The sequence below is a fragment of the Capra hircus genome, chromosome 18, assembly GCF_001704415.2.
Source record: "Capra hircus breed San Clemente chromosome 18, ASM170441v1, whole genome shotgun sequence".
NCBI lineage: Eukaryota > Metazoa > Chordata > Mammalia > Artiodactyla > Bovidae > Capra > Capra hircus.
The window spans coordinates 6,323,224-6,350,538 of NC_030825.1; the positions used below are offsets into that span (position 1 = coordinate 6,323,224).

Consider the following 27,315-nt stretch of genomic DNA (forward strand, 5'->3'; position numbering starts at 1 on the left):
ATTGCTGTGGCTGTAATTAATGTGATGCTGACGGCCTGCTGTGGGGAACCAAATTGCTCGGAAATTACATACGATTGTAAGAAGTGTTTTCCCTTTCTCCCCTACATGCACAATCACAACACACAGTTTTAATGAAATAATTGCAGTGTGCCAGGTTCAGTGAAGGCGCTTGTAAAAACAGCCAGGATGGAGGGTAAGATTCTCCTGCCCAGAACAAGGCTTCTGATTACCAGAAGACTTTATAGTTGGAGGCCAAGAACAAAGTTTGTTCCCTTTCAGAGGCCGGGTTCAATATTAGTTGGTCGGTTAGAAGCAAATTGAAGGTAGGGCATGCTGAGGCAGTGAAATGATGGCTTTGTTCTAGAAGGTTCTAGAAAGGCATTTTCTTTTGTACATTGGAGAAAAGCTTAGAAATTGAAAGCATAGTTGGACTCATACAGGAATTTCTCACGCAGCTATCCTACTGATGTTCCCACTTAAAACTCTTACAGAGTTTGTGTTCACATGCCATTTGTCTTTCAGTCATAAGGGTATTGATAATAACAACTGAAGTCAACATTTCAAGAGCAGTCTGACTCCAGATCCAAAACTCTTACTCACTCAGTCCAAAATATCTCTCCAACTTCTGATGATAAAAAGATTTCATACTTATAGACCACATCCTACGTGCCAGATGCTGAGCTAAGTCGTTTGTGTGTATTAACACACTTATTCCATGACAACCCTGTGAGGTGTGGTAGGGACACTGAACAGAGACAGGTTGAGCAATTTGCTTACAGTTGCACACCTAGTAAGTGACAGAACTGGGATTCAAAACCAGGCGTTCGACTCTGGAACTCATTTAACCACGACTGGGCAGCAATTATAGGTTCAGTGAGCTTTCATTTCACAAACACTGCTGGAAGCACTAAGTGTACACCATGAATCAAGTTATTAATCATTTCTCTGCCTCCGCCTCTGTGGCAAGCAGCCCAGGCCAAATACACGACTCTTCTAGAGCCGGCCCTGGGGCCCCTGGGGACTGGATTTTGGTGAAAATGTTGGGCATGAACCTTACCCCTGTTGACAACTTTCTTAGACTTATTTTCCAACCATCTCATGTCCCCACTTTTAAAAGCCAAGGTATTATACTTTTTTGAGCTTCCTCAATCCTGGAAGGAGGCAGGATGTAAAGGAAACAAACCATAACATAAATGTTAAATTATAAATGTTCCTAAGTGTCCATCACATGACTCTTTGCCTTCTGTATTAAACTAGTAACCATTGTAATCTCGAATCCTCTGGAAACTGGAACTTCAAATTTCTAAAGTCTAACAAGAACCAAAAGGGACATAATCAAGACAGAGAAAAGCAATTGGATAAATATTTCTGTGGTTTGTTAAGGGGTTATCTACTTATTTTTCCTACTTATGGCTTCCCTGATAGCTCAGCTGGTAAAGAATCCACGTGCAATGCGAGAGACCCTGGTTAGATCCCTGGGTCGGGAAGAGCTGCTGGGGAAGGGACAGGCCACCCACTCCAGTATTCTTGGGGTTCCCTTGGGGCTCAGCTGGTAAAGAATCCGCCTGCAATGCGGGAGACCTGGGTTCAACCCCTGGGTTGGGAAGATCCCCTGGAGAAGGGAAAGGCTACCCACTCCAGTACTCTGGCCTGGAGAATTCCCTGGACTGTATAGTTCACGGGTTTGCAAAGAGTCAGACACGACTGAGTAACTTTCACTCACTCACTTATTTTTCATGTCTACAGTGGAAGACGGGAGACAGGAAATAAGGCAGCCGTGCTTGTCAGGTGTGGGTTTCCCACTTAGGACCTTAGTGCTAGTGACATTTGCGGATGGATAGTTTTGTCTCAAGGGCCTGTGCTGTGTGTTGCAGGATTTTAGCAACATCCCTGGCTTTCTCCCAATTCCCAGGTGGTGCAACGGGAAAGAGTCCACCTGCCAATGCAGGAGATGCAAGAGATGGGTTTTACCGCTGGGTTAGGAAGATCCCTGGACTAGGAAGTACTCCAGTAATCCACTCCAGAATTCTTGCCTAGAAACTTCCATGGACAGAGGAGGCTGGCAGGCTATAGTCCAAGGAGTAGTAAAGCGTTGGACCCGAGTGAGCACACACACACTGGCTTCTTCCCAGTAGATGCCAGTTCATTCCCTGCCTTGAGTCATCACAACAAAAAACATCCCCAGACATTTACCAAATGTCCTTTGGAGGGGGGAGAGGGAAGCTGCCCTTAGCTGAGAACCACCAATTTAGTCCCAGCACTCTGGCTTCATCGCTCCAGCATGCTGTTCCTTCTTCCTCGGTTACGCTTCTCCTCTCTTCTTTATCTGGTGTTTTCCACACCCACCCCCAGCCTTGCTGCTGTCCTCGCAAGGAAAGCTGCTTCTACAGGCACCCCACCGCACCCCCACCTCGCTTGGACTTCTCTGCCACCCTGCTCCCTTCAACACCACCACCACCACCATCCACTAAGCCAAGTGCTTTAGGCTAAATTCTCCCAGGAAACCTCAGAGGCAGTATCCTGCCACGGTCCGTCACTGAGAAAAATGAAGCCTGGAGAGTAACTGGGAGCAGATTGTCAGACAGGATCCAGCTCCAGGTCACGATTCCAACCGCGTGACTCAGCATTCTGGTCACGTGTGGCCTAGGAGCTATCTTCGTAAAGGGCTCTCCCCCGCCTAGACCCTGAGCATCTTAGAAGCATCGTTGTGCACTCATGGCAGTGCCCAGCCTAGGAGACACTTACGAAAATACACCAGCCAGGGGTACCTCCTGGCCAGCTGGAATCCCCCCGGCCTGCCCAGCACTGACTCCTTGTCACCCACACCTTCTCTCTTTCCAGTGGTGGCAAGTCGAGAAGGTGAACCCCATCAAGCTATATGAAGAGAACAAAGTCATCGCTGGGTTTTCCCTTCTAAACCTGCTCTTCAAACAGGGCCGTGCTGGCCTCATTCGGGGTGTGGTGGACAAGCTCATTGCACTCTACAACCAGAAGAAGATCAAGCCCGTGGTGGACTCTCTGTGGGCCCTGGAGGAGGTAAGGGTGATGTTTCCCAGCAGGTAGTCCCTTCCTTTTGATTCTGGCAGATTTGGGTAGCCAGACCCAGTCTTTTATTAAGGGATTCTTGCCCCCACCCCCAGGTTCGTTTGTTTTAAATGAGGATTCTAAACGTCATTGTCCTCGAGTATGGAGTGTTATGGATGTGAGATATACTTTAAGTTTTCGTAGTGGTTCTTAATGTGTCAGTATGCCTCTTGTGCCATGAACCTTTCCCAGCAGGTCAAATTTTGATGGGTATGTACCATTCGTCTTGACTCCAAGAGAGCGTGTACAATGTTGCAACATCAATTACATCCTCACTTGCGGGTTTATGAGACAGAGGTCAGAGCAGACAATGACTCAGAGCTGGAATAATTTGTGTGCCAAGCCCAGGTGCTTGGATCCCCTTCCAGACGCTGTTAGCTTCACCCTGGGCACTGTAATTATTCATGAATTGCTAGATCTAGTGTTCGAGTCTTCTTATTAACTGATCTGCCAAAGTTCTAGTATTTGAAAGCATTCCTTGATCACGCAAAACAAGAACTCCTCAAATACTGAAGTGTGAACTGGCTGCAGTGGTTCAGGAGAGATGGGCTAGGAGGAGGGAGTATCTAGAAAATTCTTCAGGACAGGAGTGGTTTTGGATATTTGGGAAATCAGTCATGGGAGCTACCCATGAGGAAGAAATGGAGAAATGTGGTCTAGGCTTCAAGAGACATTTCATTAAGAAATCTTCCTTGGTCCGGATGTCATGAGCTTGGCTTCAGGCAGCCAAGAAGCCCTTGGGAAATACTGTGAAAGATATGGGCTTGTGTTCTTTTGTTTGTTTGGTTGGTTTTTGCATATAGCACGAACGAATGTCTTGTATTTTGGGGAGTCATGGACACTTATGAAAAATCTAACAAATGTAAAATATTCTGTGGGACAAATAGTAGCTGTCATCCTGGCAAGAAACTTGGTGCTGTTTGCCTAATGGACTAGGTTGGACAAAATCCAATGGCTTTCCTGAGCACAGAAACCCCTCCCACCCAAAATATTTTTGTGGGAATCACCATGTAATCAAATAGGGCCAGTCCTGGATCCGTGGATCAAGCCTATATATGCCTACTTGACACAGCACTATCATAAACGGTGCTTTAGAAACCCAGCCACCAAAACCCCTTCTCTTTTATGGTAGAAGAAATGCGTGCTTAGTATAAGAAACACCTAAATCATCCAAAAACATAGGAAAAAATAAACTGAAAATCCACATTCCAGAGATGGGTAACACTGTTAATATTTTGGTTTACTTCCTTCCGGTCTTTTCCCTTCTGCCCATGTTCATTGTAATTTCATTGATTGCTAAGTCAAATCAGATAATCATACATTTCCTCTGCTGTAAAATTTCCAAGATGGTTAGCCTATGGTTATATTTTTCTTGAAAATGTTTTAATTTAATGGGTCAGACATCTGTATGGTATTCACTGTGGTCTCTCATTAGAGGATAAAAGGGTTAGACTGTAGAATGACTGGTCTCAGAGGTCGGGGAGAAGAGTAAACTTGGGCTAGTTGAGACCAGGTAAAAGAGATTAACTTGACCGTGGAGCAAAGAAGGGGACTTCAGCTTAGTTTCCAAATGGGATTCAACAGATCTGGTAGCCTTGAAGTGAGGCTTAAAATTGAAGAGGGGTCTGGTTGATCCAGTGGGTCCTTGGTACAATGCTCTTGAATCACCAAATGTGAACTGAATACCAACCGTATGCCCAACACTGCATTGTTGGGGGTCACAGTGGCAAGCAGATGGCCAAGGGCCCTCAGTTTCAAGCTCACTTTCAGAGGGGAGGGGCAGGAAAAACTCAAGTGACACCTTTAGACATGACGTGTTTGCAGCTTGTTTTACGTCCCTGGATGTTTATAGTCCTAGTTTATAGTCTATGGGAACTTGAATAGAATTTGTATCCTGCTGTTGTGTGAAAATTGTATCAATCTGAATTATGTTGAATTGGTTCACAGTGCTTTTCAGGTCTACTCTATCCTTCCACTTTTCTATATATTCATTCTATTAATTTTTGAGAGTTTGATATTGAAACACCAACTAAAAATATTAATTTATCTACTTAAAAATAATTGTAATGTATAGTAGAACTATATGTAGCCTTGCTCCATATTTGCCAAGTCTCCTGTGAATGTGTTATCACACTTTCATAATTTAAAAAATAACCACCACCACCCCCCCCCAAAAAAAAAAAACAAAAAACTCAAGTGAACAAAAGTAAGTAGGGTATTCTCCAACTGCAAGTTCTGGAAGGAATAAATTAGGGTATATGTTGGCAAGTAAGTGAAGGTGGGGGAGAAGTGTCTACAAAGCAGTCTTTTCAACCTTTTAAAATTATTGTCCCATACGGAGTTTTTTTAAAAAATACTTTTTTCTTAATTAACCTCCTCTGTGAAACTTTCAGTTCAGTTCAGTCGGTCAGTCATGTCCGACTCTTTGCGACCCCATGAATCGCAGCACGCCAGGCCTCCCTGTCCATCACCAACTCCTGGAGTTCACTCAAACTCACATCCATCGAGTCAGTGATGCCATCCAGCCATCTCATCCTTGGTCGTCCCCTTCTCCTCCTGCCCCCAATCCCTCCCAGCATCAGAGTCTTTTCCAGTGAGTCAACTCTTCGCATGAGGTGGCCAAAGTACTGGAGTTTCAGCTTTAGCATCAGTCCTTCCAAAGAAATCCCAGGGCTGATCTCCTTCTGAATGGACTGGTTGGATCTCCTTGCAGTCCAAGGGACTCTCAAGAGTCTTCTCCAGCACCACAGTTCAGAAGCATCAGTTCCTCGTGAAACTTTAGCCCCACAGACACACCATCTTCCCACCTACCCACCCATCATCTATCTGTCTCCTGTATGTTTGTTTGTGTTTTACACACATTACAAGTGTGTGACTTAAAAAAAAATCCTCCAAGAACCAATTTTCCCCCCTTTGGGGATAGTTTTGCTCCCACTAAACCAATAGGACCCCGCCCCCACTGCCAACTATGACAATGAAAACTGCTCCCAGCCATCGTCAAATGTTCCCCAAGAGGGATGCAGAGAAGGCAAACCCTTCCCTATTGAGGACCTCCACTTTATATGAAGCTGTATTGAGGCTTCCCTGGCGGCTCAGTGGTAAAGAAGTCACCTGTCCGTGCAGGAAACTCAGGTTCGAACCCTGCTCAAAGATCCCATATGCCTCAGAGCAAACAGGCCATTGCGCCACAGCTACTGAGCCTGTGCTCTAGAGTCCAGGAGCTGCAGCCAGTGAAGGCTGTGTGCCCTGAAGTCTGTGCTCCACAACAAGGGAAGCCACTGTGATGAGAAGCCGAGGACCACAGCTAGAGAAAAGCCCACGCAACAGTGAAGAGCCAGCATAGCCAAAAATAACTAATTAATTTGATTTGATTTAAAAAAATCAAAGACGTCATGTTGGTTAAGACAGTCACCAGGAAAACAAAGAAATTATCGTCCCTGTAGCAGGCGAGTCATTCACAGAGTGGAAAGAGATGGCTGCTGCCTGTTTGCTAACAAAAGCACCCACAGTCACTCATCAGCAACACCCACCAACTTTTATGGCACTGTCTCTTCAGCAGTATTTACAGACAGCATTTTAGAAGCTGCACTTGGGCCAAGCTTGGCTATTTATCAAGCCCACACAGCTCTTCTGGGCTTGAAGAGAACAGAGCATGCTTATTACTTGCAAACCTCTGAAGGATGACTACAATGAGTCTCCCCATCCCCTTTGGTAAATGAGTTCACAAAATTACTTCTCAGGCCAGCTCTATAACTTCATCTATGGAATAGAAAGCCCACAGAGATTAAAAGAAAATTTTCTTGGGCTCTCTGAGAACTCAAACTAGAGGATTTAATAATATCAGAGATGATTAGGGTTCCTTTTTAGCCATCTATCTTCAACTTTGTGCTGCAGCCTCAGGTTTGGCTCTAGATCCTAAATGTGCAGTTGTACATAAAACTGGAAAAACAGTTCAGAGATGGGAAAGGGAGAAAAAAATACATCTGTCAATCAAGCAGCAGAGACATTATTGGGCACCTACTATGTGCTCACACTGTATTAAGATGTCACATCTACGAAGGGATAGGTCACTTGTTCCCTGACCCTTACATTTATGATTTCATTCCTGAGGCAATCCCTAAGACCCCAAACAGAACTGCATTTTCAATTCTGGGATGTCAGTTTCAAGAGTGACTGGATTTGTAAACAGAGGAGAATGGTGTTAAGGAAGAATGAATGTTCAGAGATAGTTTTGAGAATGAGTTAGGTCTTGGTTGAGATTAGCAGAATATAGATTCTTAGGATGATGTTGGGGTTAATAAAAACAAAATATTGCCAGCAGGAGGGACCGTGTGAAGAAAATCAGAGAAGTGGGAATGAGTATGGGGTACCTGGGGTAGAGAAGTCTGAACAAAGCAGAGGAACAGGAAAAAGGATGAGAGGAAATAAGGCTGATCTGCTCAATGGAGTTCAAATCTTGCATTTGAACCGGCCTTGCCTTTGCTGCCAGGCTCAGACGGTAAAGCGTCTGCCTACAATGAGGGAGATCCGGGTTCAATCCCTGGGTCGGGAAGATCTCCTGGAGAAGGAAATGGCAACCCACTCCAGTATTCTTGCCTGGAAAATCCCATGGATGGAGGAGCCTGGTTGGCTACAGTCCAGGGGGTCACAAAGAGTTGGACACGACTGAGACACTTCACTTTAAAAGAGAATGAGTTGACATTCTGGATGAGAAGATTGCTATTTAGAGACTGTGGCCTAAGGAATATGACATCATTTCATCTCTCAATTCCCGGAAGCACATCTTGGCCCCAAGTGTGGCACTAGAAAGATACACACCTGGAGTATACAGCTATGGCTTCTGATCACGAATGCCTTTACCTGTCTGCTATTTAATAGCACACAGAGGCAACTGTTATGAGCTGAATTGTGTACTCCCTGAAATTCACATGTTAAAGCCCCCAATCCCGGTACCACAGACTATGACTGTATTTAGAGATAGGCCTTTAAAGAGATAATTAAAATAAGACCTTTGAGTAACCCTAATACAATCCAACTGGTATCCTTATCAGAAGAGAGATTAGGTTGAAGAGAGACATGGGGGATGTTTGCATAAAGACTAAGTGAGGACGTGGTCTCATGAAAAGATGGCCAACTGCAAGCCCAGGAAAGAGGCCCAGAATGCATCCAACCCCACCGACACCTTGATCTTGGACTTCCAGCCTCCAGGATTTGAGAAAATACATTTCTGTGATTTAATACCACCTCCAAGTCTGCAATATTTTGTTATGGCAGCCCTAGCAAACAGATACAGGGTTGCAGGAGGGTCTTGACAATTTTATAATATTCCATTAAAGATATTTTATAACATTATTTACATATAAGTCTGCGATTGCACTCTAATTATGGTACCATTAGCCCCAGGTAGCTATCCAAATTTAATTTAATTAAGTCAAATGAAAAATTCAGTTCCTTGGCCGCATTTCAAGTGGTCAGTAATTGCATGTGGCTAGTGGCTACCTTATTGGACCATGCAGAGATGGAAGGACGTTCCCATCCATCACTGCAGAAATTCTCCTGGAGCTGGTCTGTGAGATGATGTCATCCTCCTGTTTGAAGGTAGGAAAGGAATTTGTTTCCCTAGCAGTCTGGTATGATTACCCTTAGTAAATTATGTTAATTATGCCCTTCCTTGTATCTCTCTCTTTGCCTTGGCTATAGTGAAGTTCACAGCCCAAATGCAGTCATTGATTTGATCTAAGTGCTCCAATCTCTCATTGTGGGTCCCCGGCATTTTTCCCTTCATGTTATTAACTGTGGCTTAATTATACATGTGTCTTTCATTCTGTGACATCATGAAACCTACAAAGATAGAGGTCTGCCTAAAAGAATAAATGAAGGGAAAATAATGTGATGCTGAGTTTGACTAGGGACGCTTGTCTGACACAGAGCAAGAGGTTGACATGATAAAAGGGAGATTACTGTTGAACCAGTGAGAGGGAGGGTGGAATGGCTCAAGAGACAAGGATGGGTGCGGGTGTGGTTGAACTCCCAGACTTCAACTCCAATACCAGACTGGGAAGGTAAAAAAGGATGAAGCCAGTTATCTGAAACAGATGCCCAAGTCAAAACCAAGAGGCAAAGGCTGCAGAAGAAACCACGAAAAGTCCCAGTTAATTATGGCAGATGGCAGTTGGCTGGTGCAGACCTCTTTTAAAGATTTGTAAGCTCCTGGGACTTCCTGGTTGTCCAGTAGTTAAGAATCCGCCTGTCGATGCAGGGGACATGGGTTCGATCTCTGGTCTTGGAAGTCCCACGTGTGTAAGGCAACTGAGCCCGGGCACCACAACTGCTGAGCCCGTGCGCCCAAACTCCTAAAGCCCGAGCGCCCTAGAGCCTGTGCCCCGAAACGAGAGAAGCCCTCGCTCCACTCCAGAGTAGGCCCCACTCGCTGCAACTAGAGAAAGCCTGCGTGCAGCAGCGAAGACTGCGCGCAGCCAAAAATAAGTGAATAAAAAGATTTAGGAGCTCCTTCAGAGGCCCAGCTGGGTGTAGGGAGAGTGCTTAGAAGCGGCCTCTTGAAGCATAATGTATGCATGTATGCCATGTACACATTTGTTTGGAGGATGGACTGGGGCAGGCAGGAGGTAACTGCAGATTTTTACGCCTGGGTGGACAAGCCGCAGACAGAAGTGGAAGCTGTGGAATGGGAGAGGATGAGCGAATCTGGGTCACTGGGAAGGATGGAGAGCCGATATAAAGGACAAAGGGGCAGCAAATGACCGATGGCCCGTCAGTCTGGGAAGCCAGGGCTGAGCTTGCTAGCAGTGTGATTCGAGTTAGTAGTGATGGAAGCTGCCATGAGAAAATTAACGCGCTCAGATGTGGGTTCGGTTTAAAGTGATGGTAGAACAGCAAGTGAGGTCCACGGGCAAATGAAACGCACCTGAACTCGAGAGAAGGCTGGATAATTACAACTACCACTACTGCTGACATTTCTGGAGGATTTACTACATTCCAGGCATTGCTCTGGGGCTTCCTTGGCGGCTCAGCTGGTAAAGAATCCGCCTGCAATGCAGGAGACTTGAGTTCAATCCCTGGGTTGGGAAGATCCCCTGGAGAAGGGATAGGCTAATGCCAGTATTCTGGCCTGGGGAATTCCATGGACTGTATACTCCTTGGGGGTTTGGCATGGATTAATTTATTTAAATTCTCCAAAATCCCTAAGGCTTCCCAGGTGGCACAGTGGTAACGAATCCTCCTACCAATGCATGAGACATGTCCCTGGATCCCTGGATAGGGAATATCCCCTGGAGAAAGAAATGGCAACTCACGCCACTATGCTTGCCTGGAAAACTCTCACAGAGGAGCCTGGTGAGCTACAGTCCGTGGGGTTGCAGAAGAGTCAGACACCGCTAAGCCAGACAGCGAGCATGCAGCAAGCCTAAGACCCAGCTACTATGATCCTCAGCCTACAGGCTGCAACAGTGAGGCTTTGGGGGAGTTATCCATGCCCAAAGTCCTTGCTTACAATTGAATGTAATGGAAATTTGAACCCCAGGGAAGTCCAATGCATAGAAGTTATTGCAAAAAAAAAATATGACTATGAATAAACTCATTGAATAAAAGGAGCAAAATAATATTAGCAAACACTTATCCTAGCATGTTTGTATGTGCCCAGTGGCCTGGGAAATCCCGTGGACAGCCAGGAGCCCAGTGGGCTATAGTCCAGGGGGTCGGTCACAAAGAGTCGGACACGACTGAGCGACTGAACAGGAACGAATGTCCCCAGGAGTTCTCCAAGCAAGCACTTTCCATGAATTAACCCACTTAATCCTCACGACAACCCCAAGGGGTAGGTACTGTTACTCTTCCTGAAACACCAATAAAGAAAGAGGGCTGAGATGAAGCCAGCTGCCCAGGCTCACATGGCTGGTGTGCGGTGAAGCTGGCATTCAGATCACAGGCATTAGCTTCTACTGAAAAGGAAGAGGGTAAGGCCAGAACCCCATCCCCACCCTTCACACTGCCCATAAAAGACGAGGCGTCCCGGGCAGGGGAGGGCGTGGGGGCCAGTAAAGGGACCTCCATGGCCATTGGCAGGTCCTTAGTGTCCAGACTGCTGGCCAGTCAGGAGGTGCAGAGGAAAAGCCTTTGAATCTGGCCCGGGGGTCACTGTCGACCTTTCGGAAAGCCTTTCAGTAGAATGATGTGGGCAGAAGTCTGAAGGCAGAGGGTCAGGAAGTGAACGCGTGGGTAGGACAGGCTGACAGCCAGCATTTAAGCCTCCCATTTGGCAGCGAGCAGAGTAAAGGACTGGCAGAAGCCAGGAAGAGCAGGGCCCACAGAAGGGCTGCTTAGAAAGTAGGTCATGGGTTCCATGCGCTGGGGGGCATTTCTGTTTAGCGAGATAAACATGTTCTAAAGTTAATGACAGTTGTACAACCCTGTGAAGATACTAAAAACCATTGCTCTGCACCCTCTGAATGAATCATGTGGTATGTAAAGTGTATCTCCATACAGACGCACACAGGAGGACGGAGAGAGAGCAGGGCTATTTAAGGATGGGGTAAGAGGGCAGGAGAGAAGGGAAGGAGCTATGGTTTGGGCAGTCAGATCCCTGGCCTTACTAACATCCTAGCTGCATGGGCTGACGGAACCAGACATTCAGCCTAGCCCATCCTCCCAGTTTTCAGACAAGGAAACCAAGGCCACAGAAGTAACCAGTCGGTTTGCTTTACGCCCCTTACTTTTTTTTTTTTTTTTTTTTTGCAGCATGTCCCCCTTTCTTGCAAGTGAAACCCTAGACTGTTCAGTTTAACATAATCAGTCCCCCATGCACAGCTTTCCAGTTTCCACACGCATTCTCTCGGCATGTCCTGCTCACAGGTGTGAAAGTGAAAGTGAAGTCTCTCAGTCATGTCCGACTCTTTGCAATACCATGGATGGAGGAGCCTACTTCCATCCATGGGATTTTCCAGGCAAGAACACTGGAGGGGGTTGCCATTTCCTTCTCCAGGAGATCTTCCCGACCCAGGGCTTGAACCCGGGTCTCCCGCATTGTAGGCAGACGCTTTACCCTCTGAGCACCAGGGAAGTCCTACCTCACAGGTTTTCTGCACCTCAAACATGTCAGCACCATCATGCCCCCCAGCGCTGCCATGCACCTGCTCTCACCCCACTATAGTTGGAGTGAGATCAAGCCCCCTGAGTTAGCATCCTCATCCGTGGCAAGATGAATAACAGCCCCTTCAAGATGTCCACCTCCTAATCCCTGAAGTCTTTGAGTATGCTCCCTTATGTAGCAAAGGGACCCTACTCAGGTGATGAAATTAAGGGTTTTGCAATGAGGAGACTTCCCTGGACTGTTTGGGAGAGACTGATCCCATCCCGAGTCCTCATGAGGAGTCAGGGGGGTTGGAGGAGACGTGAGCAAGGAAGCGGGGCAGGGAAAGGCCATGTGATGTGGGGACCCAAGCCAGGGAGGGCAGGTGGTCTCCGGAAACCGGAAAGGACAGGGAAGCCCTGGCCTCCAGAAGAAAGCAGTCCCGCGGACGCCTTGGTCTCTGTGCATTTGGCCGATTTCAAGCTTCTGACCCGCAGAACTATAGAAGAGTACGTTTGCATTGTGTAAACTGTGAGTCTGTGGCGATGTGCCATAGCAACAACTGGAAATCAGCACGCCATCCGTTCAACAGATACTTAACAGAGGCCAGGCTCTGAAAGCTGAGAGGAGCAGTCAGATAATTATACGAGTGGGAAGTGAGCCCTCGAGGGGTAGAGCTGGATGGGAGTGTGACCAGGTGCGCACCTTGGCCCAGAGAAGGCCCTGGAAGCTAGAGAGAGATGGAGGTGGGAGCATCCAAGCCTTGAAAAGCATGCATTGGGCGGAACGCAGAGATGGGGAGGCCAGGAAGGCCGGCCTCGGGAGAAGGCGGGGTAGGGAGAAATCCCCACCAACCGCCCAGCTCCCCCATCACTCCAGCCTCCGGGACCATGGTGCTTCTTCAGAGACCCAAGTCTCTGTTGCCTCCTTGCTTTTATCCCTCCTCTTCTCTCCACCTGCCATGCCCTCCCCTCTTCTTTGTCCTGCAAAACTCCTGCTCACCTGTCGAGACTCAGGGGCACTGTTGACTCCTCTGCAAAAACACCCCCAACATCCCATAACGTTGCCCTGACCCCAGCCCCCATTTAGCAATCCCTGCTTTCAGGTCCCAGGGGTTAGCCGCCCTCACTGACATGCTCACAGACAGTCACCTGTGATGATAACGGTACCTTCCGTCCCAAAAAGGCGCTGCACCCAAATCTGGATGGAGAGTAAGAGCTGGGAAGCTGTTATTACAGCACCGTCACAAATGTGTTCCCCGTGGGGTCGCGGTCTTTGCAGTCAGGGGCTCTCAGACAAGGTATCAAGCAAGGATGGAGTGCAGAAGGTGCCTGGGGGCTCAGGGCAGGTTGGCATCCACCAGTGGGGCAACCCCTGCCACTCAGGCCCTAGCCGCACAAGCTTATCTCCGCCAGAGTCCCCGCTGTGTTGCAGGATTAGGTTTATTTGCAGTCCAGGGCTCCCTGTTAAGAGGTCTGGGAGCCCAGCTCCGAAGACACGTCTGTTATGAAGAAAATGATTGTTCTCACCTTCACGCCCGTTGTCTAGCTGAAAACAAGTCACAAAACTGGATTTCCTCACGAGCCGGGGATGGAGTCAGTGTAGGCTGCTCTTTGCTGTGTTCTTCCAAGACCTGGGTGAGATTCTGCTGCTTTCAGAGGCTGGACAGGAACACGTCCGTTTGCTTCTGCTTGTCTTCCTAGGAGGTGGGGGAATCGGGGTACATGTCTTACTTGCAAGGGGGCATCAAAGGACTGTTTTCAAATATTTTTCAAGGTGTCTGTCCTGATGTGTTCAGCACAGATTCTGGCCTATTCGCTAGACCAGAGAAGAGGGATAAATGGCTGTTCTTCAGACCAGGATCGTGTGAGCAGAACAGACATTTAAATCAGGGAATGCGGGAATGAAGGCCACACCGCAGCAGGGGAACGTACTGTGGATGTTGATTTCAGTCTCACCTTCTGAAATCCATCCTCCTCCCTAAGCACCCTTTTCCTCCACTGGAAGTGGAGCTGCTACCACGTTCCCTGTAATTGCAAAGGATTCTGTGGTTCTTGTGCCATCGACAGATATATGTTGAATCCTGGCAAACTGTAAAGCTCTCTGCCAATATGTTGCTCAGCCACTCAGTCATGTCCCACTCTTTGCGATCCCATGGACTGACTGCAGCACACCAGGCTTCCCTGTCCCTCACCATCTCCCAGAGCTTGCTCAAACTCATGTCCATGGAGTCAGTGATGGATGGACTCATCCAACCATCTCATCCTCTGTCGTCCCCTTCTCCTCCTGCCTTCAATCTTTCCCAGCATCAGTGTCTTTTCTTATGAGTCAGTTCTTCACGTCAGGTTCCCAAAGTATTGGAGCTTCAGCTTCACCATCAGTCCTTCCAAAGAATATTCAGGACTGATTTCCTTTAGGATTGACTGGTTTGATCTCCTTGCAGTCCAAGGGACTCTCAAGAGTCTTCTCCAACACCACGGTTCAAAAGCATCAATTCTTTCACGCTCAGCTTTCTTTATAGTCCAACTCTCACAGCCATACATGACTACTGGAAAAACCATAGCTTTGACTAGATGGACCTTCGTCAGCAAAGTAATGTCTCTGCTTTTTAATACTAGGTTTGTCTAGGTTGGTCATAGCTTTGCTTCCAAGGAGCAAGCGCCTTTTAATTTCGTATTGTAATATGCAAGAGCAGCACCAATCAGATGCAATAAGCTTTGGGACAGTAAACAAACGCATTGGGTTTCCTGACCCTTGCACTCTGGCTGTTTGGCCTCTAACACTTCTTTTCTCTGAGTCTCCTTTTCCTCACCTATAAAATAGGAACAACTGGGGGCTTCCCTGGTGGTCCAGTGGTTAAGACGCCCTGCTTTCACTGCATGGAGTACAGGCTTGGATACCTGGCCAAGGAACTAAGATCCTTCATGCTGCAGGGTATAGCCAAAATATTTTAAATAAAAAAAGTTTTTAATAAAATAAAATAGGAACTACTGACCCTATTTCTCAGAAGAGTTTTATATTTGTTTCCTAGAGCTGGCATAACAAAGTATCCCAAACTGAATAACAACAGACATTTACTGTCTCCCAGGTCTGGGGGCCAAAAGTTGGAAATCCATGTGTCAACAGAATTAGTTTCCCCTGAGGGTTGTTAGGGAGGCTGTTCCGGGCCTCTCACCCCATGTCTGGTGGTTTGCTAGCCGTCTTTGGTATTTCTTAGCTCGTAGAAGCATCCTCGTCCCTCTCCGCCTTCCTTTTCACATGGGGTTCTGTGTGTGTGTGTGTGGGTGTGGGTGTGGGTGTGGGTGGGTCCACGTTTCCCCTTCTTCTAAGGACATCGGTCGTATTGGATGCAGGCCCACCCTGCTCCAGGGTGAACCCTACTGATTTCATTTTCAGCGACCCTGTTTTCAAGCAAGGTCACATTGCGAGGTCCTAGGGGGTTAGGACTTTGAGGCTTCCCAGTTGGCGTTGATGGTAAAGAACCCATTTGCTAATTGCAGGAATGTACAAGATGCGGGTTTGATCCCTGGGCCAGGCAGATCCAGTGCAGGAGGTCTTCACTCCAGTGTTCTTGCCTGAGGACCCTGTGGACAGAGGAGCCTGCTGGGCTACAAGTCCACGGGTTGCCAAGAGTCGGACACGACTAAAGCGACTTAGCACGCATGTGAACTTGCAGGGGGTGGGAGAGGATGGGGCACAATTCAATCCATAACAAATGGTGAGTCAGATAAGATCAAACAGAAAAATATTTTGTGAACTATGAAGGGCTGAAGATGCAAAATTCCGCATTCGGTTTAAAAGGGCAGGCTCCTGAACCATTCAGGTCCTCCAGTGATAACTGTGAGTTCTCGAGAAAGGTATTTCACTTCCTGAGGCCTCGCTTTCTCCATCTGTGAGATGGGGTTAATAGCAGTGCCTCCTCTGTGGGGTCATTGTCAGGGCAACGCGGGGGGGCAGTACCCAGCCCTGAGTCAGCCTCTGTCACCATATCCAAGGGCTGGGATGGGGGGCTCCCATCTTTCTGTCCCTCAGCAGGTGAGCCCGCGGGCTGATTCCCCCTCCGTTTGCCACGACATGACACAGACTGGCTAACTGGGGCCCTAGCCTCACGCTTTCCCTTCATTCCCACGGGCGCCGCTTCGTGGCACAGAAGATCAGAGCAGCACAAACGATAAACACATGCTGCTGTTCGGATCCTCGGCGCCTCCGCCCGTCTCCTCTCGGGTTTCTAACTGTCAGCTTGCTAGGGTAGGTTCTGCCAGGGAAGTGCCGTGCTCTGGTTAGTCATTCAATAAAATCTAAACGTGCAGCTGCAAGTCCTGGACAAGGGACAAAGTAGCGGCGGTGGCTGCAGGGGGCTGTCTGCACTGAGCTCTTCACTCGCCTAGACTCCCGACTGTCCTGGAAGGAGATGTGATGTCGCCGGTTTTACAGATGGGGAGACCGAGGCTCGGAGAGAGGGCTACATGGCCCAGATGAGGTCACACGGCGGAGAAGCAGTGGAGCCGAACCTCGCTGCCCAGGCTGGCTCTGTCCTTTGTCTGATCTCACAGCCAAGGCTCAGCCCCTCCTGGAAGGGGGTGGCTACCGCAGCCCTACGTCCTGCTTGCCCCGACTCCCCAATTGGATGCTTCCCGAGTCAGGGGTGAGACTGGCTTTCAAAGCCCTTGTGCATCCATGCCGAGCTTCTGTGAGTGCAGACAGTTGACTCTGGACTGCAAGCCTTGGTTTCCTTCCTCTGTAAGATGGGGCCGACGGCCCTCACGCTTCCTGCCCATGTGAAGTCTGGGGCGGCCACGCAGCAGCGGTGAACGAGGTGCCGTGTACAGATGCCTCGGGTGGGGGCTTCCTCTAACTTCTCCTTCACTGCTTCCTGTCCCTGTCTCTTCCCAAACGTGTCATTTACATCACCTCACACGCATTGGCAAACAGCTCTTGGGTGAGGATGGGGTGGTGGTGAACCGGCTTCAGGCACCTGATGCCCTCCTTGGCCTTCTGGGGTGGGTGTTGCTCTGCCCACGTCTCAGATGAGAAGACTCAGGGGAGGGGCGCTGACCCTCCTCCGAGACGTGAGGCTTGAGTGATGGCACAAACTCCCGTGACTCCCAGGCCAGTGCCTGGGTCTCACCAGCTTGGGTCTCTCTGCCTTGCCCCAGTGGCCGTGAATTATGAGCTAGTCGGGCTGATCACTGCACTTCTATTCTTGGCAAGTGGACATGTTCCAAATGACCCTCTTTACCATCCCAGTCACTGTGTCCAAGGGTGTGGTGGGAAGTAAAGGTGGCGATTCACAGAGGCTTACCCACCATACCCCTTCTATCTACACAGCATTTTACTTGCCTTGTGGGCACTGAGCCCCACAGTTATCCCACAGAGATAGGAAGGTCAGGAGTTGTGCCCATTATACAGATTTTTATAAAGAGGGACTGAGGAAGATAAATGGTACAAAGTAGCAGAACCAGGAATCCAAGCAAGGTTTCTTACTTTGGAGTTCATGTGTCTTTGTGTGTTCATGAGTATGTGTTTGTTTATACGTGTGTCTGTGTGTGATGTGTGTGTCTTTGTGTGTTTGTATGTGTATGTGTGTGTGTTTGTGAATATGTGTGTCCTTGTGTGTCAGGTGTATGTTTGTGTATTTGTATGTGTGCTGTGATTATTTGTGTTTTGCCTACTTTGCCAGCATAATTTTTTCTTGCAATCAAAAGATTAAATGATATAAATATCATATGACCACAACACCCATTTAGGAAACAGAAGAAAGAGAAAGGTCACCCATAATTGTGCTACCTAAGGCTTCCCTGGTGGCTCAGCGGTAAGGAATCCACCTGCCCAGGCAGGAGATGCAGGTTTGATCTCTGGGTTGGGAAGATCCCCTGGAGAAGGTAATGGCACCCCACTCCAGTATTTTTACCTGGGAAATCCCATGGACAGAAGAGCCTGGCAGGCGAAAGCCCATGGGGTCACAAAAGAGCTGGGCACGACTGAGCAACTAAGCAACAACCAACAGAACCGTTGCTGTTGTCCCAACGTGCTCCCTTCTCGGCTTTATCCCTATACATCTCCTCCCCTCCACCCTGACAGCTGTAAGCGGTCCAGGTGCCCTCCTGAGCCTGTGTGAGCACGTTAGGAGAATAGCATGATGCTTGTCTGAGGGACGTGAAACCACAACAAAATGGAGGAGGTCTTTGCTTTGGGCCATTGAAGGGTTAGGGCGTCAACACAGGAATTTTGCAGGGACACAAGCATTCAGTTCATAACACTCCCTGATTTCCCCAAAGAGGCTTAGTTTAATCCTTCTTTTCTTTCTAATATAAAAATGGGGTAAAAAATGTGCCTCCAATACTGTTTATGTGCCTTTGGATTCCTTCCTTGACTTGTTTTTCATTAAAGGTGTTTTTTTTTTCAATATCCATATAGTTGCACATGATAGTTTTTCAAACCAGCTTGCATTTACTGAGCACTTGCTATTTACCAAAGCCCAGAGTTAGGCCCTGAGGAGACAGAAAAGCAAGGTACCCTTAAGGAGCAAACACCAGCTGGTGGTAGATACGTAAATAGACAATTACAATGTTTCACTGCAAGCTCACCGGTGAGAACATTCATGAGAAATACTGGTGGCAGACGGCAGGAATTCAGCTCTGCTTGAGTGGTCTGGTGGTGGTGAGACCCTTTATAAACCACACCCTCCCTGACAGGATTGCAGGCTTTATTTATCCACCCCTTGTTGGCAACTTGTTAGGCAGCTGAAGGTTTAGGTGCCCTCAATCTTGAAATAATTTTCCAGTGTTTTAAAAGAAGAAAAAGGTGCATTCAGTATGTTGGTAGATCATCATTGTCTTTAAAGAAGAAGAAGAAATTACGCCATCTCTCTTTTTTTTTTTTTTTTTTGGTCAAGGTGCTTATTTTTTGGTTTAAAAATGTGACGAGAAGATTTCTTCAGCTCCTCCTTGGAGGATGCTTCTAAGGGCAAGCACTGAGTAGCCTCTGCTACCCCTGCTGCGATGGTTTTCCTGTTTGGACCCATTTTAAGTTGTTTTCCTGCCCCTGGCTTCCACATGGCTGCCATTTTTTCAGTGTCCTCTGCTGCCTTATTGTTTACCCATCAGTTGACTCTCTTTCTTCTCGTTCCTAGGCTGGCAGGCTTCCCCACATCATTACTCTCTGTTTATATCATTAGCTGCAGTTTAGGTTTGGGGTGTGATGGGAATCATCCTCAAAGCTCTGCAAATAGGACTCCCTCGCTGTAGCTTTCATCACCTATGTTTGTACTTCCCCCCCCCCCAGAGTGATTATAATTTATCACACACCTGCAGTGTTGAGAAACATGCCTTTAAAAAGAGAGCGATCGGTCTCCCCTGGTGGCTCAGCGGTAAAGAATCCCCCTGCCAGTGGAGGAGGCACAGGTTCAGCCCCTGGTCCGGGAAGATCCCACCTGCCTTAGAGGAACTAAGTTCCTGTGCCACAGCCACTGAGGCTGCGCCCCGGAGCCCAGGGACCGCAAGAGAAGCCAGTGCAATGAGAAGCGCACGCACCACAGAGAGAGAGGAGCCCCCGGTCTCTGCAACCAAGACGAGCCCGCACAGCAGTGAAGACCCAAGGCAGCGATACACGTAAAAAAATACTTATGCAAACTAGGCGATGGCTGCTTCTCCCGCTGACATTCCACGCGTTTTATTGGCTCTAGGACGTGCTGGCTGAGTATTTTCTTGTTTGCTGCAGGTTTAATTTTGTACCTTTCCTTGCTGGTAGTTTGAGTTTCTGCTCACCATCGCTCTGTGGTGTTTGGATGGCCTTGGCTCACACCAGGAATGCCCTTCCCCACTTTCTACCAACAATGAGTGTCAAATGAATGACTTTCCCTAGTTGTGCTCAACAGTAAACATTTTTTTTTTTTTTTGGTTGGGGGGGATGCTCTCTGCATTCATTCTTCAAAAAGTTTATTTATTTTTAAACATTTATTTGGCAGAGCGAGGTCTTCGCTGCGGCACGTGAAATCTTCCCCTTCGTTGCAGCATGCAGGATTTCTGTTGTGTCACCCAAACTCTCAGTTGCAGCTTGTGGGATCTAGTTCCCCGACGGGGGACTGAACCCAAGCGCCGAGTTTTACCCCCTGGACCACCAGGGACATCCCCCAAACGTTTATTGATACCTACTCTGTGCTAGGGGATGTTGTAAGATGAAAATAATGGAAAATGTTTCATTTTCCAGAGTCTCTAGGGAGAGAGGTCTGATGTGTAAATTGATCCATTCCAGTGCAGTGTGGTTCCCATGGGAACAGAGTGTGACCAGGTCTTGGGGGGAAGCAGGTAAGACTTCCCTCAAAGAGGAGGTCGGTCATCTTGACCTGGTTCTCCATCACCAGGCCACTTCCTGCTTATAACTGCTGTCACAAGGGGAGAGTCCCGTGAGTGACGGACAGGTGTCAACAGACTCAGATGACGTCTTAGGCTGAGATCCCTTCAATGCAGAGCCTGGGGTACAGGCTTGGGTGCAAGAATTTATGTGAGAAACGATGGCAAGGAGGAAAAGTGAAAGCGATGCAGAGCGTTCAGGACATGAAGGAAAGCCTGTTATCAGAGGCAGCTATTGCTATAGTGGTTTCCAACCGCATAATTCCTAGAGCCTGGGGTGTTCCCCTAGGAGCCACTCTCAGGAGGGAGAAAGGGAGGGTGAGCTGGCAAGACTGACTTGACAGGCAGAGGCAATGTGCAGGTGTGGAGAGACACACTGTCCCCGGGAAGCGGGTTCAAATCCCACCTCCTCCACCACCGAGATGGTGATCTTAGACAAGTCCCTGACTCTCTGAGCCTTCATCTCCTTACCTGCCTTAGTCAGACTGGCTGCGATGGGTGGATGGCATGAGAAGACGCAGGAAGACGGCCGGGTTCTTGGGGAGACTTAGGAAGTGCATCTCAGAACCGTCTCCCTGGGAAACCACAGGGTGCACGTTGACTGTCACTCCCCCTCAGTCGGGTGGCCCCACAGGCACCACGCCCCCAGCACTGTGCGTGTCTGAGGGTGGCTTCCCCTGCTCGCACGTCGGGGACACTGCGGGTGAAGGCCAGGTACGGGCAGGGCCCAGAGCACTGTCAGCTGCGCCTGCGTAAAGCTGGTCAGCATCGCGTGGGACGGGTCCCAGCAGCAGTAGCTGGAGAATGAAGGGGACCCGGAAGATTTCAAGTGCTGTGCGAAAGGGGTCCAATCCAACGGATGGACAGTTTCTTTAGCAGAATAAGATCTGGAGACCTGGAAAGCAGTAGCCTTGCTAGAGGCAGCACTCGAGGGCAAGGTGCTCAGAGTGGTGCACTGGAAGCTGTTTAACAGCTAGCCTTGGAAAAGAACTCCCTGACGGGGAGAATTTGCCAGTTTCCCTGTTGCAAATGCTCCCTATCAGGACCGGGATCGAGTTACCATCAAGAGTGCACAGCTGGGGAGAAATGCACACACCATCAGCAGTCAGAGCTGACTCCCCCGAGACACGTCTCCAGGTACCAAGGTCCGCGGGTTGGCCAATGATAGGACAGCGCTTGGAGGGTGGGGTCCCTCAAGCACTGTCAGGCAGAGACCTCGCTTCTGCTGGTCTTCTGTGTGGAGGAACCCTGGCTCCACGCCGGCTCACCCACCTCATGCAGTGCAACTAGGGAAATCATCTCAGAACATTCCAGAATGTTTACTAGAAGCCTGTATAAAAAAATTGACATTCGACCAACAAGAACCTGCTGGATAGAGCAGGGACGTATACTCGATATTTTGTCATACCCTGCAAGGGGGAGGAACTTGAAAAAGGAGATATGTGTTGCTGTTGTTCAGTTGTTAAGTCGTGCACGCGACCCCGTGGACTGTAGCCTGCCAGGCTCCTCTGCCCATGGGATTTCCCAGGCAAGAGTACTGGAGCGAGGTAAAGAGTCCGCCTGCGATGTGGGAGACCTGGGTTCCGCCCCTGGGTTGGGAAGATCCCCTGGAGAAGGGAGCAACTACCCCTCCAGTATTCTGGCCTGGAGGATTCCATGGGCTGGATAGTCCGTGGGGTCGCAGAGAGTCAGACTCGACTGGGCGACTTTCACTTCACGTGCGCTTCGTACATGTGTTTAGTGTAACTGAATCTCTGTGCTGTATACCTGAAACCAACAAATACTGGAAATCAAATGAATATTTTAGAAATCAATATCCAGGCAGAAGCTCCCTCCCTCAGCAGTGCCAGGCCTCAGGTCCGTTTCTGACTTCTTCTTCGGGCCTCTGTTAAGCTCTCCTTACGCCGACTCCCACCTCCAGCTCCTGTACACACCCTGTGCTTCCAGATACACTGTCTTCTTATCTTCCGGTTTCCCCACCAAACCCTAAGCTTCCTAAAGACAGGGGCAGACACTGTGTTGAATAGATGTTCCGGCATTGGATTTACTGGCACAGGGCCTCAAACGTCCTTAATCTTTGCTTAGTTCAGTTCAGTTCAGTCGCTGAGTCACAGCAGGCTTCTCTCTCCATCACCAACTCCCAGAGCTTACTCAAACTCTTGTCCGTTGAGTCAGTGACGCCATCCAACCACCTCATCCTCTGTCGTCCCCTTCTCCTCCTGCCCTCAATCTTTCCCAGCACCAGGGGCTTTTCCAATGAGTCAGTTTGTCGCATCAGGTGGCCAAAATATTGGAGTTTCAGCTTTAGCATCAGTCCTTCCAATGATTATTCAGGACTGGTCTCCTTTAGGATGGACTGGTTTGATTTCCTTGCAGTCCAAGGGACTCTCAAGAGTCTTCTCCAACACCACACTTCAAAAGCATCAATTCTTCAGTGCTCAGCTTTCTTTATAGTCCAACTCTCACATCCATACATGACCACTGGAAAAACCATAGCCTTGACTAGACGGACCTTTGTTGGCAAAGTGATGTCTCTGCTTTTCAATATGCTGTCTAGGTTGGTCATAGCTTTCCTTCCAAGGAGCAAGTGTCTTTTAATTTCACGGCTGCAGTCACCATCTTCAATGATTTTGAAGCCCAAGAAAATAAAGTCTCTCACTGTTTCCATTGTTTCCCCATCTTTTTGCCATGAAGTGATGGGACCAGATGCCATGATCTTCATTTTCTGAATGTTGAGTTTTAAGTACACTTTTTCACTCTAGTCTTTCGTCAAGAGGCTCATTAGTCCTTCTTTGTTTTCCGCCATAAGGGTGGTGTCATCTGCATATCTGAGGTTATTGATATTTCTGCCGGCAATCTTGATTCCAGCTTGTGCTTCTTCCAGCCCAGCATTTCTCATGATATACTCTGCATATAAGTGAAATAAGCAGGGTGACAATATACAGCCTTGACGTACTCCTTTCCTGATTTGGAACCTGTCTGTCTCTTTCCTCTCCTCTCGTCTCCCTCGAGGAAAAGTGCTGAGGAGAGTACGTGCTCTTTGCCCCTGAGCTGGGCAGTTTAGGTCTGTGGAAAGCTGTTTCTCACCATTGATGATTAAAGACAGGGCCTGGACTCATTGCTTAGTGCTTGTGTAGAGAGAATGGTAATAAAAGCACAGAGTTGCAATGAATGACTGGGATGACAGCTCAGACAACAACAGAGGAGCCATCAGAAGGCTCTCTGTGATTAATTGCCAAGTGAAAGCCCAGATAACAGGAGCTGTCAGAGCTTGGAGAAAGTCAAGAACGCTTGCGGAACCTGCAGGAGGATGGGTGTTCATCTTCTGACAGTGATGCTCTGTTAATGGCTTAACCGATGAAAAGGAAAGTAGAGCTGAGGGAGAAGAAAGGGCAGACAAGAGGAGCCGGGCAAAGGATGCTGATGATAGTCATAGTGATGATGACGGTGGAGAACACACTGTGAGCATTTGCTGGAAACTGGGCACCATCCTAACCCCTTTGTGTGCTCCGTACCTCATTTCATCCTACCAATAACCACAGGAAGTAGATGGTATTATCTATCGATATTCAACCAGATAGAAAATGAGACTCAGAGGAGGTCAGTAACTTGCCCACGGTCACACAATAAGACATGAAAGGTAAGACAAATCACTTCTTTTTAGAGAGGTTTTTTTTTTAAATTAGGTGGTGACAGTTCTTTATGAAATTGCCTGTTTCCTCCAATCCGCGCCTCCTTCTGCATGCCTTTTCAAAAAGTATCCATGTATTTGTTTTTGGCTGCACTGGGCCTCGGTTAGTACACACGGGCTCTTCTAGTTGTGGTGAGCGGGGGCTACTCTTCGTTGCAGAACGCAGGCTCCAGGGCATGCGAGTTCAGTAGCTGTGGAGCTTGGGCTTAGCTGTCCTGCGGCAGGTAGAATCCTCCCTGAGTGGGGACTGAACCCGTGACCCCTGCACTGGCAGGTGAATTCTTAACCACTAGACCACCAGGGACATCCCCTTCTGCACTTCTTTTCCTTACTTCTCTGCGGTAAGACTTGTGAAGCCTTGTGAGCTACCAAGTGTTGAGCACTCTACCTGTATTTTCTTGTGCAGTCTGCTCACAACCAGTCCGGCTGTGGCAGTTCAGGAGATGAGGGCTTAGAAAGAGTCAGCCTCTGGAGTAAGACTACCCATCTGCTTGGCGGAGGAGGTAGGTGTGAACCCAACCATAGGACTCTGAGTCCATGCATGCATGCTACTTCTGACTGTCAGCCCAACCTCCAGAGCTCACTCTCCCCTCCTTCATCCTGAGTGCCGTCCTACGGGAACGTCTCAGGCTTCTGGAAGAAAACAAATGGAAGCCACATCAAGATTATGTCAACAACCCAGCTGCTAGAGAGGGCAGTCTTAAGAGATTCCTCTTCTGATGTCTTTTGGAAGCCAAGAAGGACCAACAAGGTGAAATTCAGTCTGAGTTGGAAGAGTCTTTGCAGACATGTGAATTCTTTCAATAGGAAAAATGAGGGTCCCTATAACTCTACTTGACTCTCTGCATCTGAGGTGTAGGGATCGACAAGAATTCTGCCTCGAGGGAGAGAAAATGAAAAGCTGGGGAACAGCAGCCCCGCTTTTCTCCTGAAGGGAAATTTCAACAAATGCTAAAAACGGACATCTCAGGGAGTGTTTCAGAAATGCCAGCCAATATTAGTGGTTTGGGAAGCGGAGCCTGCAGTATTGCTTCTTGGTATGACAGTAGGCATTCTGAGAGCTTACAGACTCTTTGGAGTCCTATATTAAAGAAAGCTCATTAATAGTAGTTGAACTACCATTTTCCAAAACTGTTAGGATACGACTATAGTACTGTTATTTTCATCATTTTACATCATTTGAGCTCATACCATCGGCACGGCACTGTGCAAAGAGCTCTAATGTGCAATTTCATGTTGAATCTTTCCAAGAGTATAAGGTGCAGTGACTACCCCACGTTATACATGATGAGGCAGAGCCTCAGAGAAAGTGAATAACTTTCCTGGGGGCACACGGCTAGCCACTGGCATCTGAACGCAAGCAGTCTGCCTCTGAAGCCTTGCTGGTAGCAGTTATCTGCGCACATTTGCTGTCATGCAATAGGACAGAACCCCCGAGCTAGTTTGCAATGGCCAGCCAGTGCCTAACTCAGGCTGCGCCACCCAATAAGACCAGTGTCCAAACCAGAATGCCAGTGTGTTAACTGACCGTGAGAAACATAACCTCGGTCTCAGACACACAGTAGCTCTGGTTGGCCCGTGTCTCTGCTGAGGAGAAAACAGGGGAATCCAGCTGCTAATCAGCCAAGATCCTTGGTTATATACAACAAGGAGGGAACCAAGAGGCGACGGGCAGCTTCCATGACTTGACTCATGTCTCCACTATTAGCCCAGGGACCATCCCTTCCCCTCATCCGGCTTGGTGCCTGGAGCAGTTCAGTGAGAAAATGTCTGATGGTGGCCTTATTTTCTCAAGCCCTTTGGTCACCGGCCCTTTTGAAAGCTAAAAAGCCACTCACACAGCAAGCACTGAGAACTCTGACGGCTGCCCAGACCAAGCTCAGCACTCGAAATTACAACACCAATGGCGTGGTGTGCCAAGGCTGGCTTCTACCTGCTCACAAGAGCCTATTGTCAGATGTTCAGGAACTTTGTGAGCCGGTCAATCAACACAACTGTTATATGAAATACTGAAGTGTATAAACTTACAATTAAAAATTCTATTGCAGACAAAGGTCACAAAAACTTAGAACTCATCACTTCTTCATTATTGTACTATGTTTGACTCTGTATGTGCTTGGGGTTCCTTCATGTGTGTTTCATCTGTGCGGGGAACGTATTGCACAGTGGCCGGCTGTGTGTGTTGCTCCCTACTTGCCTGCAGTGACATCACTTGGGAAAGCTTGTAACACAGCCTGGTTGGGAGAATTTACATCACAGAAATCGGGGCTTGATTTATCATTTATCATTTTGTTGACTGTCCAAACTTGGGAAAGGAATGGAGAAAATGTGAATAGTGCAGGTTAAAGTTTGAAAGTGTGTCACGTCTAGGGCGGACTAGGAAAGAGGGTACAGGGGATTGAGTACAGATTTATAGGCAGGTAAGAAATAGTTCAGCAGCAGATCAGAGATCAATCACATATCAGGATCAACAACAACAAATCTATCGGGTAGTGAGTAATTGGATTATGGTAGGGCAAAAATCAGTTTGTCAAATCATGATTGAATTGCGGCCGCAGGTTGGTTACAGATGGGCCACCATGGGTGGGCAAAAATCAATGAGAGCATTCTATGGGGTTCAATTCATTCTATAGATTTCATAAAGAGTACATTACATATTTTATGATCACTTAAAATTGGGGACTATACATATTTCATGTCAGTAATGTTTCTAGTAAGCATATGTATGTAAATATAGGAGGTTTCCCAGGCTGCACTAGGGATAAAGAACTTGCCTGTCAATGCAAGAGACATAAGGAATGCGGGCTCAGTCCCTGGGTCTGGAAGATGCCCTAGAGGAGGGCATGGCAACCCACCCCAATATTCTTGCCTAGAGAATCCCATGGACAGAGGAGCCTGGCAGGCTATACTCCATGGACTCGCAAAGAGTTGGATACAACTGAAGCGACTCCGTACTCATGCATGTATACTTGCGGCTGTGGCAGAAACCAACACAACATTGCAAAGCAATTATCCTCCAATTACATTTTTTAAAAATGATTTAAAAATACTGCAAGAGTTTCCTCTAAATAATATTTTTGTCGTTTGGGCCCCAAATGTCCATG

The 27,315-nt window shown here is 48.0% G+C and overlaps 1 protein-coding gene across 1 annotated transcript in view; it reads left to right on the top strand.

Moving 5' to 3' along the window:
- VAT1L (vesicle amine transport 1 like) overlaps window positions 1–27,315 on the top strand; it is a 169,972-nt gene that overhangs the window by 91,092 nt on the left and 51,565 nt on the right. The window contains exon 7 of the mRNA XM_018061742.1: window positions 2,842–3,036. Coding sequence (XP_017917231.1) covers window positions 2,842–3,036 — 195 coding nt within the window. The remainder of the gene's footprint in view (window positions 1–2,841; window positions 3,037–27,315) is intronic.